Genomic DNA, 13,023 nt, shown 5'->3' with positions numbered 1-13,023 from the left:
GATCAACATCTAGTCTTAGAGAACAAGAACTCAAACAGACGAGTTACAACTCGAACAAAACAAATAGAAAATCAATTGTACAGAAAAGAATCAAATCAACTCGTAGAAGTAAAGGCAGGCCTGAGATCCGAGACCAGTTACAAATGAAAAAAAATCACAGCTACGAAAACCTCTACTTTCTCTGTTATGAGAAACCGAGATGAAACAATAATCAATGAGACATCAAATCAACTCGTAGAAGTAGAGGCAAACCTAAGATCCGAGACGAGTTTTAAATCGAAAAAAGTTCACAGCTGCGCAAACCTCTGCTTTCTCTGTTTCGAGAACACTGAGATGAAACACTAATCAATGCGACCTGGGTTGCGTTTGCTGCTAGGCAGACCTGTGCTTTCTCTGAGAAAACACAGATTTTTAGTTGAGAGCTACTAAGTTTGTTGTAAGCAAAGCTGGTTGTTAGCTGTGGAAGATCGCTGCTTTGAGAAACAAATACTGAGGCGTCTGTTCTTTATTTTCTTTTCTTTTTAAGATTTTTATGAATTGATTGACTTTAATTTAGGCGGCTAATTTTTTGGTGAAAGTATTTCCCGCCTACCAATATATTTCTTAAGGCCCAAGTTTTAATTTGGGGCGAGTTACTACTTTTTCTAGAGACCAGATTTAGAACCTTCATAATAACATATGAAATTAAAGATCGAAATAAAATCTCATCCTAATATATGATTTTTAAAAACGGGATTATTAACCCGTCCTAAATATTGGTCTTAAATAGAGTTGTTTCTTGTAGTGATAATACACATAAAACGTCGATTAGAAACAAAATTGTCATGTATGACATCATGTAGGATAAACATATTTTTTGTTCAATTTTATGCAAGTTTAAGTGCTTACTGGTAGATACCTGAAATTAAAAATTATAGCGATTAGATGAAATCAAGTTTTTAATAGTAATATTTATATATAATGACAATTTTGATTGTTAAATATTAGGAAAAAATACATACATTCCTCTAATAAACTTGTAAAAAAGAAACTCACTCACACTTCAATTGACATTTTCTTGTAACACTTATCTTAATTGAAATGTATCTATCTCCTCCTTTCGACTCAAAATGACGCATGAGTTGGAAGACTGCAATTGCTCCAAACATGTAAGAAAATCAATATCATTTCAACTATTTTGGGTTTAAAGTTTATAAAAAGGAAATATTAATATATATTAGAAGCGTCGAAAAAACTTTTGAATTTAGTGTAAATTATTAACTTCATTTTTAAATTATTAACAAACTTAAAAATATTGTTTATTTGACTAATTAAACATAGATACATATTTGATTTGCTACATGATATAGCAAGTGGTCTCAAAATCTTATTCAAGCATGAAACTCTTAATAAAAAGTCGAGATAAGTGCTAAAAATACCCCTAACTTGACAAAATATTAGGAATATATTTTACTCATATTGAAGACCGAAATACATTTAGATTCAGTTAGACAAATAAATAAATTTTTTTTTTAAATATTGTTAATAATTTTGAGTGAAAAGTAGTAATTTACGATAATTTCAAAGGTGTTATATTCCAGATCACATAACAAAATATATTTAATGTTATTAATTAGTTCCAATTCGGCAAACTTGGCTTCCTTCAATGCTCTAAAGGCAAAAGAGTGATCAATGAAAGCATTCAAATAGTAATCTAATACTATCAAAAGTGAGCATCGATCGATTTAGTTTGATTTTATATATTATTGATTTAGTTTATTGATTTTTTATTTTTAAATATGCAAAGCTAATAATGAAATCAACAAGATATTTTCTTTTATTGATTTTGGTCTTTTAACAGTTTGATTCTTGGTATAACCAATAAGAAAATGCTTATAAAATAGATATACGATTTCTCCAATAGTTTGACACCACAAAACAATAATGTAACTTTACTAATGCTCATGAAATAGTACTAGCTAACATGAAAAAAGAATTTTGCAAGTGTAAAACAAAGAGAAATTAGATAGAATAGAGTTCTTTTTTTTAAAACATGAATTTTTGAACTCAAATTCATTATGAAATGTAAATTGTAGGCTAAAAAACAAAAACAATAACCATTAATCTATTGAGATTAATATTTAATATTTATGACGAGTAAACTATTCCCTCTGTCCCAATTTATATACGCATTTTATGTTTTGAGAGTCAAACGGTTTAAGTTTGACAAAAAATTTACGCATGGAATCTTCAATTTTTTGGAGATGAAATTAATATATTTGTGAACTACGTAAAAAATACTAGGAGTCATAACAATTGATAATTCAAAATGTTTAAAAGATTTATGAAAAAATTTGATAGACTTGTTTGATTCTTGAAATCCGAAAGGTAACATATAAAATGGGCGGAGAGAATAGTCGATTAGTAATCTTAATGGATTATCAATTTACCCAATAATTCTAACAAAATTCAAAAACCAAAACTGAACCAATAATTCAATAATTTATTTTTCTATAAAACCATTTCAATAACCCAATAACACTTGATATATCTTCAACAGAGTAAACAATAATCCTGTCATATAAATAAATTAAAAGAAGAAGAGGAAATCCGATTCAAAGTTTTTCATTTTTTCATTAAAATTTCATGGTTTACAAAGATGATGTCTTTTACATATTGTCCATTATAACATGTAACATAAATTAAAGACAGGAAAATATGTAACCAAGAAAACATGGATTGAAGCTCCCTCCACTCATGATTTAAAAAAAGAATGAAACAGCAACAATAATTGTGGCAATTGTGGTGAAATCAATAGTATTGCTACTGCTGCCTCCATTGGGTGCTGGTGGTAGGCTTATGTCAGGAAAAGTAACTCCAGAAACGGGTCCACCAACTGGTGCAGCAGATACAGCTTCATTTTCATCGCTCCCATTAATCGTACCTGTCTCAATTTACGTTGACACATTTTAGAATTTTTTGACAGTAACTTCATTATTTATATACATATATATTCGAAAACTATGTAAAAAAAATTATTACCAATAATGTTGTTGTTTTCAACCGGAATAGGAGCATTAGCTGCGTCTTTCAAAGCTGCAGTTGTTGTAGAATATTCATCAATGGCGGAGACCATACAAACCATGGCGAAGAAAACGAGAGCAAGAACAATGATTTTAGGTGCCATTTTTTCTTTCTTGCTATGAACGTTTTGCTCCTTTTATTTGTATTTAATTTTGAATGCAGCAATGGAAATTAGAGAAAGTGCTGCAATGAGAGGAGAATAAAAATAGGTTGGGATTAATATAGGAACACAAAAATGAAATTTTATGTAATGGTTAAGCGGAGTCCAAGGATGACCATCAAAGGCCCTATTCTTTTTATCAGGGACGACCCAAACATATTAACTGTCTAAACTGAAAATTAAATGAACGCCTTAAATTTAATAAAATAAAAATATTATATCTTCTTACGAAGCTCATAATTCTTCTAGCTCTTTGAGATGTAAAGTTATTGAAAGTTTTTCTAATGGATTCTTTTGATAATTTTTTTTTTGTGACAATGCTCTCAATGTATCAAACTTCTTCTGATATAACCTATTAGGCTATTTTTGCTTAAACAAAATAAGGTTCCTCAAAATGTAAGTTTTTCCATTTTAGATTGCTATATATTAAAATAAATTCAAACAATAATTAATACGCTTCCAAACGAGTTACTAGAGATATAATTTGGACTAATAAATACAGAAAAATAGAGAGAATGAACACATAAATATATTATTGATAATGATGAATAAACTTCCATTCCATTTGGACTACACCTTAGGTACTATTGCAACATAAAAATTAGAGTTCAGTCTGAGGTACTATTACAGCATAATAATAAAAGTACTTTAATCGTAGGGATGACAACAGGACGGTGAAGAAAAGGTTAGAGTGCACGTGGATGTGTGGGGTGAGTTGCGTCAAATGGAGATCAAATCCTAATACCAATAATAAGTTAAACAGTATAATTAAGGGATGTTGATAAAATCCACCCGGGAATTTCATCTTAACTTTGATCTAAACTCTATATTTATTTAAGAAATCATAAAATATGTACAAATTATTAAGTTTATAGTCACTTGAAAGGACTATAATTCTTAATATGTGAATTTTAAATCTTAAATGCTTAGAAACACCTTAAGATGACACTATATTTTGAAATATATAAATTGCGACAACAGTCTCAAGTTGATATACAATAATAATGAAGTTTACATTCGATTATTTCTAAATATTTAGTGAATAATTTAGTACATATATCAAATTTGAGTAAACACTATTGCTTCTGTGAATTGGCACATAGCTCCGCCTCCTTACATTTTGTTTGGATCATTGTTACTCATTGTTTCATAATGTATAATATTGTACTCTATTGTGTGGAAGTTTGACCAAAGCAAGCCATTATTACAATCAATTTACCAAAATAATATATTTTTAATTTTTTTTTACAAAACTAGTATAAACGTAGTTTTCAGTAACATTTTAGGTAATATTTTATTAAAAAAATTCAATAACTAAAAGACAAAAATCTAACAAAGTAAACAGACATAAAATGTTATTGTCAGTAACATTTTATATTTCGTTATTCTGAGGCACGTTTTACAGTTAGAGCGTGACTCACAATAACGTTTCTCTAGAATGATTAAAAATTAAAATTCAATATTGTATATGCTTCATTTTTTATATATAAATTTCTCTTGTCTTCTCTTTTCATACATAGATAATACTTTTGCAAGAAAAAAGAGAGTGATGAGGGATTTTCTACTATATCAATTTATTTCTTTTTTTAATAGTTGTTTCGTTTACTTATTGCATTAATATTAATTCAATAAATTCTTTATTGATAGTCTAATATTTAATAATCATAAGAAATCGATTGGTCTAATATTTGAAAGGGATGGTTACTTAGGCTAGAAGAAGATCTCTCATATGATTTATTCACAAATTTTGAAATTGAGATGATACAAGACAAGCTCCAGTTTTAAAGTCTTCCTCATGTTTTTTTTCCTTTTATTTAAAAAGGTATTGTCTATGTATAAAAGAGAAAGAAAAGAGAATATCATATATATTTCAAATCCATTTTTATAGTGGAAATTTGAATATGAATTAGACATGTACAAGATTGAATTTCAATTTTCAACCATTTCAGAGAAATATTACTATGAGTCACGTTTAGCTGCAAAACGTGTTTCACAGTAACGAATTATAAAACGTAACTGGCAATATCGTTTCATGTTTATTTACTCTGTCAGATTTTGTCTTTCTGTTATTGAATTTCTTTAATAAAATATTACCTAAAACGTTACTGAGAACTAAGTTTATACTAGTTTTGTAAAATTTCAAAAAAACATATTATCTTGGTAAATTGATTTAATTATGGCCTACTTTGGTGAAAAATTCCTATTGTGTTGTGTTGTATGGTAGATGCGATGTTTGGCTAGATTGTATTGTTTATTATTGTTTAATAATATTTTAATTATTTAATTTGATTGTATCGTACTATATTCTAATTTAAAAAATTTACTAAAATATCCTTAGTTATTCTAGAGTATGAAATTTGACTAGATTTAAATAATTACGGTAAAGGTTAAAATAATATTTTGAAATATTATGTAAAGATTTAATTGGAAAAAAAAATCAAGTAACAATGGAAACACACCAGATCAATTGTTCCATAAAATAGAGGTTTTAATTGTTACGTAACAATAAAATTTAACAATAGAATACAATACATTTTAAGTAACAATCAAAATAAACATTGTAGATATCATCGATATAATATAATACGTAATAATGATCCAAACATAGTGTTAGGGTTATGCTAGACTTGTTGATATGTTATAAAAACCCATGTGAATTGTACAGGTACTAGGTACATGTGAATTAAAAACTGCTCATTAATTATTTGATAACTACTATCAGAAAAAAGTGAGATGAATGTCTTTCTAACTTGGCTATTATTGAGAATGAAAACAATTGAAATACAAAGCCAAAGACAAACATAACACACTATACATTCAAACAAATAGCTTTTCATTTCAATGGTACAAATCACACCCATTGTGCATAAGTTAATTAAATCAAAAGAATACAAAACCAAAAAATTATCAACAAATTGCACGAAAGAAAATACCAAACTTAAAGTCAAATAATGCAACACATATCAGTACTACTTAACGTTAACTCTCTCAAGACCAGATGTTAATATCAAGCAAGATACAACTTCTAATCACTTATTAGTGATTGGAAACATGTATATATCGCGTTTCGCTTCCTTTCAATCACCTTTTCAGTTAACTGCAGAACCCCCTACAGTCAATAAGTTGGGGGATAATGAAGGAGAATGGATATGAGCAGGTAATTGTCAATCGTGCACACAAATTCTTCTTTCATTTTCTAATTTTTCAGGTCAGGAACACGGGCTGCTACGGAAATGAGCCAAAACAGAGAGGTTAAGACTAATATAGTAGCTACAAATATCACAGTTCAAATGGTGAAGAGAGCAAACATTATTAGGAAATATAAAAAACCGAAAGAAAAGACACCAAGAGACGTACATTACACGGTAACCAAACCGAAAGAACAGCAAATAAGTCAAGAATAGAGCAACTGATGCAGCTTATATTGAAGAAGAATTTTATCGCAAAGATACTAGAAAAAGATGAATGCAAGAGAGATATCTTATGCACTCAATGTTTCTCTGATCAATTCTAGAGACTTGCACTAATTGGTGAAACATCAAATTCCAGGCTAATTAGTAATTAACCGGTGTCTCAGTGGCTAACATGTACTGAACTGAAGTTAAAACCAAAAATGGAAGAGAAATTAAGATACAATGGGTTAATGGCAGCAAGAACCTGGTACCTGTCCCTGGGCCCTTTGATACATCCAAACCCACAACTTGTTACTCCTAAATCAAATTATATCAACATTATATACAGCCAATGCGGCACAAATTTACAGAATGAGTTACAAGAAAGCAGAGGCGATCAAATTATCAGATATTACAACAGATATTTACACTTGGTGTATGATCTAACAACAAAAAAGTTTTTACAGGCCTACAGGGAGGTTACCACAGATGCAATCTGCAGTCACTATCTGTATCTGCGATGAATAATAAGCCAACTCTTCCAGATGTTACAGCAATCACCTATATTTTGGATTACAGCACCATACAAAAGTTACTAACCGACCACAACTAACCTAGAGTTGCATTACTATGTACAAACCCACCATACTGAAATCTACAGAACAAAGTGCTCAGCAGACTTGGTACAAGATCTTTACAAAGCTCAAAAAAGAGCAAAAAACGGTATGAAACATTACACATGATGGAACCTACTACATATCTACAATACATAGCTCAAAGTAGAGCTTTAAAAGACTGGTGGGCCTGCTGATGCATCCCTATCTAAATTGGACGCCCATGATGTTATATGCTAAAGAAAACAAAATTACAGACAAACATCTCACGCGCACTAGGGCACTAGGCAGAGACTAGCATTTTCAAACAATTGTCCAATTTAACTCATCTTCCTCCAGATAACCAAAATATGCTGATTTAGTCACGAAAAACAGAGAGTTGCCTCGCGGCTCCCTGAATACGATAATTAGAGAAAATTCTCATGTTAATACTCATGAAAAATGATAGAACCCAAATTCAAATGATTGCGTCAGTTATAGATGCCAATAACAGTTAAGAGATGCATTAAAATTGACATAGAAACCAAAAAGAAAGAAGGAATGATGCAAACTGATCTTTAACTGTCTCAGGAAGAAGGTTAAATGGTCAAACCCTCCCGAACAACACTTCAAATCAGAGCAACGCGCAATTGGAATTGTACAAACAAATGCACATCGAGAAAATAATCTACTAGATTTAACATAGTTCAAAAATAGAACTGTCATCCAATGTCTGTCTCTGCATTTCTGCCTGTACTAATGCCATTCAAGAATGAGATGAAACAATATCAATGAGCACAAATAATCAAACCATAATACAAAATCTTTTAGTTGTACAACCATGCAGATGGGGCAAATTTTTCAGCTATATCTATAAGGAGCAGAGAAATGCAACTTTAAATTCTTTGCCTGAACTCATGGAGCCCAGCATTGAAAACAAGAAGGATCTATAAGTAAGTACCCCTATCCTCTTCTGGAGGATCGGGAGGAGGAGTTGGTGGTGTGACATGAGAAGTTTGCTTGGTCCATAAAATATTTGTCAAAAGCCCTTTAAATGATACGGCTTTTAAAGCTATCTTTACTTCAACACAGAGAAAGAAACCACAAAAAACTAAAATTCACGGAAGATCTTCGTTTATTCGCACACCAAAAAAAAAGAGAGAGAGAAAGGAAAAGACCAAAAATATAACAAATTGTCAGCTAACTCATGACTCTGCCATAAATAATCAGAGTACAAGAGTGCAGCAGAAATTTAAGCGAGTGAAGCTCACAATATATTTGTTGATCACCTAGAGGCATTATGAAAGCAGCATCTACCCTATGAGCCATGCAGTGCCACATAAACTTAAAGTTGCTGAAAAATTTCTCCAAGACCACATACAAATTACCGGCACAAGAATTATGACTCCCTAACTATTTCAACAACAAAAATCCTCAGCTTCACGAATAAGATGTGTTAGTAACTTAGTATACACCCATAGTGGATGTCCGTGCATATAAGCATAACTTTACAACCAAACAGCCATGGCACAGCCAATTTATAGGAACACCACTTAAAATCATTAATTTCATGGCTTTCTAAAATATTATCATGAAACTTCAGTTTCTTCCCTGGAGACATAATCAAATAAGGACCAAGTTTGAATAAAAAAAGGCAACAGTACCTCCAAGCATACCTAGATAACAAGGTCTGGCAGCCTAGAGATTAATAGACCAGATAAGACAGCCCCCCTCCCGCGGCCAATACATGTGCACCCAAACAGGCAAACAAAAGAAGAAAAAAATACACATTTTAATATCACATGAGCAGCGAATTGAAAAAGCCAAGCATCAAGATACATTAAGCCTATTTCTCAGCTTTCAGATTAAACTAATATAACTAACTGAAAGAACTTGGTCAGCAAACAATCGTACACAAAAGGGCTCACAACTCTAAGATAATATACAACAAGTTCTAGCAGCTCCAAGAGCTAATTTACGATAATAGTCATAAAACCTAAAAATTAACAGAATTAGAAAGCTCAACTCGTTAAGCAAACCCATGTGAGTTTTTCAATAAAGTTACTCATAATCTTAGCACAAATAGAAGTTCTGCATCAAATGACGTTTATAGGGAGTAGAATAGAAGGATCTATATCTACTTCCTGGAACCATAGTAATACTTGACTTACTTCTTTAAGTCCTGAAACCACAGAATATCAGCACCAACACAAAACAGGAAGAACGCCACTGCATACAAGTAGCTGAAGGAAGGACATCACCAAAGGTTAATAATTGCGCCTGTAGTCCTATAAAAGACTTGGAAAATAGATGCACGGCAGCATATAAGAGATCATTCAGAAGGTCCGCGTCTACGTTTCCCATAATTTGTGTCTCTTGATCTAGACCTATGATTTTCCTCCTGAGCTGCTCGGGATTTGCTACGGGATCTTGAAGAAGACTGTCCACGGTCATACTCCTCCTCATACTCTGATTCACGCTCCTTTTGACGATAGTCCCGGTAACCATCCCTTTCTTCCCTGTATCTGTGCTCCTTATCATGCCTATCTCTGTCATGTTCTCTTTCATCACGATGCCGCCTGTCAGAGTTGCCTGACCAGTCACGCTCAGAACCCCGTTCCTTTTCCCTGGACACAGCACTTGACCTGGCTCCTTTATCATGGCTAACCTCTCCATAGCCATACTCTGATGCATTATCTTCACCCCCATAACTGGACTCTCTAGTTCTCCTGCCATGTTCTTCTCCTCCCCATCCGCCCCCGCTTGTGTCAGTCCACATTCCTGGATGAGGCCCATCCATCCCAGCTGTACCCATCATTCCCATTCCATTTGCAGCCATTCCTCGACCAAAGAATGCAGGGTTGACATGAGGAGCCACTCCAGGAAGGCCCATAGGATTAACAGCAGGAAATGGAGGCATCATCCCCGGAAATGCAGGACCTGAAAATCCTCCATAACCAGCTCCTCGACCCATAAAACTGGGATCAAAACCAGGACCCATCATGCCCTGGGGATGCATTAGACCTGGAGGAGGACCACCAAATGCTGGACCTGCAAGTCCTTGTCCAAAAGCTCCACCAGCACCATTGCCAGCTCCAGGATTCACCATCATATTCTTCGATCCCATGGCTCCTCTTCCCCTCACTGGTCCACCCCCAGGTCCTCTGTTAGGCATCCCCGGCCCTCCACGCCCCCAACTACCTCTTCCGAAATTCCTCCCAGCATCTCCAGGGGTGTAATTTGGCCCACCTCTACCGACTCCCTCATTCATGGGTCTCCGCCCCTGTGGTTGAGACTGCACCTGGTTTTGAGTTTTGTTCGCATATGAGGAACCCATCTGTTTTATAGTTTGTGCAGTTGCAAATGCGACAACACAGGGTCGCCCATTGAAGTTATAACCATTCATTCCTTCTTTGCAAGCAGCTGCAGAAGCTGGGTCAAAAAACTCAACTTGACAATAGCCTTTAGACTTGCCACTAGCTCTCTCATCAAAGAATTTGATCTCCTTTACATTCCCATATTGAGTTAGCACACTCTCAAGCTCAGCATCAGTAGTCCACCAGTGCAATTCTCCAACAAAGAGCATGGTGTTACCATTCTCCAGAGATGGCCTAAAAGGAGTCTCACTAATAACTGGATTATTCATGTTAACATTCCCACTTGAGTTCAATTGATTAGTTGGCATGTGCGGAACAACTCTTGGTCCAGCCACAGCAGAATTCACCAATGGTGTAGCTTCACTGGTATTTATTTCTGGCATAGCCATAGGATCAGCACCAATTTTCTGGGGCATTGGCATGGATCCTTGGTAACCAGAGTTCCCCACTTGAGAATTGAGATTCATGGTAAGTGCTGAAGGCCTTGCTTTTTGTGCAGCATCAGCAGGTCGTTCAGTTTCCCTTTCAACTAAAGGCCCACCCTTTTGCTGGGGAAATTGGACTTCAGTGCCAGCATACTTCTCTTCTGTTGCAATACCAGGGATTTTCGCCTCCTCTGATCCTAAACCACCAGCCCTTGAGGCAGGAAAACTATCTTTCTGAACTTGAAAACTCCCATTTCCCGCATCAACAGAAGGAACTGGAACCTCTGACCGCTGCAGCTGTAGGAAACCTTCCCCAATGTTAACATCATTGTAAAGATCATCATATTCATCATCTTCACCCAGCATTTCATCCTCTGCTAGTGCAGGAATTGTCCCACTTCCATGGTACTGCATCTTGTGGCTTCCTCCATATTCCTCATCACCATAGTCCAACTGCTCATCTGCTGTTGGATCCATTGAAGGTAACTGAGACTATAAATTAGGAAACTCCGCCTGATTTTTAAAGGAATGAAGATGATAGTTAAGTTCATTGCTTTACATATTAAGAAACAAGAAACTTGAATTTCCAAATGCAGCAAATATACATAAATCTTAATACATATGGTCATTAATGTTAAAGAGGATGAGAAACAGTCTGTTCTTTATTATTTTTAAAAAATTGATAAACCCCCACACCAAACCCCCAACTCCCTACTCCCCAGGGGCCAACAGTGGCTTTTTTCAACTTCCCACTTTGGTCATTCAAACTCCCAATCTTTTGGTTGAAGGAGGAAGGGCTCCCACTTGACCAACCCTCTTTAATCAAAGATAACTATTTTAGCTGAGAGAAGAATAAGATCTTAATGTATTGAACAAAATGTGAAAGCAAAAGACCATAAACTTTAACTATAATCTACAGCAAAACAGAAAAAAAAAAACTAGAACACAATTTCTGAGTGGCGATTAACTTAGCATAGAATAACTACAAATAGATTTCCACTTTCAACAAACAAAAAAGAGAGAAATCAAAGTTTAAGCATCTTCAAGCAAGGCATATTGAGATCTGACGTTATACAAGTAACAACAGCACATAGATCTTTACAAACACGCACATCAGAGTAAAAATTAAATTATATCTCAGCAGTAAAATGGATACCCACCTACATACATCCGTAAAGTCGCAAAAAAGGGGAAATTTTATACATCATGTAATGGAAACACCAATGAAATAAAATTTTATTCAATACCCAGATCACAAAAAGCAATCTTGTTCAAACCCATATCACAATTTCAAATAAATACGCAGAAAATCTCGAACAACATGTATATAGGTAAGGGTATCCGATTGTATGTATCAGTCAACAGATTACAACAAAGATACGGGCAAGGATTGCAATTCACCATTGGAAAATTGAAAAACTGAGTTTCTGAATCGAAAGGAAAATTGTGCAAAACGGAGAAACCAAAAGATAATTACCGATAGAAAATTGGGGAAAACTGAAAATGAAACAAGAAGAGTCCTTTGCTTACTTGAGCTTCTCCTCTCAGCTGTAGAGGTTAATTTTCAACTCTGCCCCAATCTCTCTCTCTCTCTCTACACTTCTGCGTTTCGTTCTTCAATGGTTTGATTTGGTAGTCTTCGTCAATGACTGGCTAATTTTTGGAGTGGTGAATTGGTTAAGGAAAAAAATATATCTGCTTTGGATGTTAAGTATAATTACTTTGATTTAATTACATGGTTAAACGAAATTAATTTTATTGTCTTATTAGTTAAAAATAATATCTACCTTTTCCCCCCTTAAATTTAGGGTGGGCTGCTGGCTCCTTTAATTAATTAATAAAAACTAAAAATAAAAAGATCCATAATACAAAAGAAAAACACAAATACTCCTTTAGTAAGAAAATAAGTAACACATTTTAATATTGGAGTCTTAAATTAAAATCATATACTAAAATACTTTTTTATCTTATAATCTTAAACATGGCATGTGGAAAATTGAAACTAATATCTTG

The 13,023-nt window shown here is 33.7% G+C and overlaps 2 protein-coding genes across 4 annotated transcripts; both read right to left on the bottom strand.

Moving 5' to 3' along the window:
• Positions 1-2,588: 2,588 nt before the first annotated feature.
• LOC107020272 lies at positions 2,589-3,261 on the bottom strand. The gene is made up of 2 exons (XM_015220557.2): positions 3,022-3,261; positions 2,589-2,923 (listed from the first exon to the last, which is right to left on the bottom strand). The coding sequence occupies exons 1-2, from the start codon at positions 3,164-3,166 to the stop codon at positions 2,742-2,744; spliced, it is 327 nt and encodes a 108-aa protein (XP_015076043.1). The 5' UTR covers positions 3,167-3,261; the 3' UTR covers positions 2,589-2,741.
• A 3,666-nt stretch (positions 3,262-6,927) lies between these two features.
• LOC107020270 (cleavage and polyadenylation specificity factor subunit 6) lies at positions 6,928-12,697 on the bottom strand. 3 transcript variants are annotated; one of them, XM_027917113.1, is made up of 3 exons: positions 12,541-12,697; positions 9,380-11,523; positions 6,928-7,623 (listed from the first exon to the last, which is right to left on the bottom strand). In XM_027917113.1, exon 2 carries the CDS (start codon positions 11,485-11,487, stop codon positions 9,541-9,543), a length of 1,947 nt encoding a protein of 648 aa, XP_027772914.1. In that variant the 5' UTR covers positions 11,488-11,523; positions 12,541-12,697; the 3' UTR covers positions 6,928-7,623; positions 9,380-9,540. The 3 variants fall into 3 exon arrangements, with proteins under 3 accessions (XP_027772914.1, XP_027772915.1, XP_015076042.1); XM_027917114.1 differs by having other exon boundaries at positions 12,488-12,683; XM_015220556.2 differs by having other exon boundaries at positions 6,932-7,623; positions 8,885-11,523.
• Between the last annotated feature and the right edge of the window lie 326 nt (positions 12,698-13,023).

Source organism: Solanum pennellii, chromosome 5, assembly GCF_001406875.1.
Source record: "Solanum pennellii chromosome 5, SPENNV200".
Classification (NCBI taxonomy): Eukaryota; Viridiplantae; Streptophyta; class Magnoliopsida; order Solanales; family Solanaceae; genus Solanum; species Solanum pennellii.
Note: the sequence above shows the minus strand (reverse complement) of the source record. Positions and strands in the feature narration are given on the sequence as shown.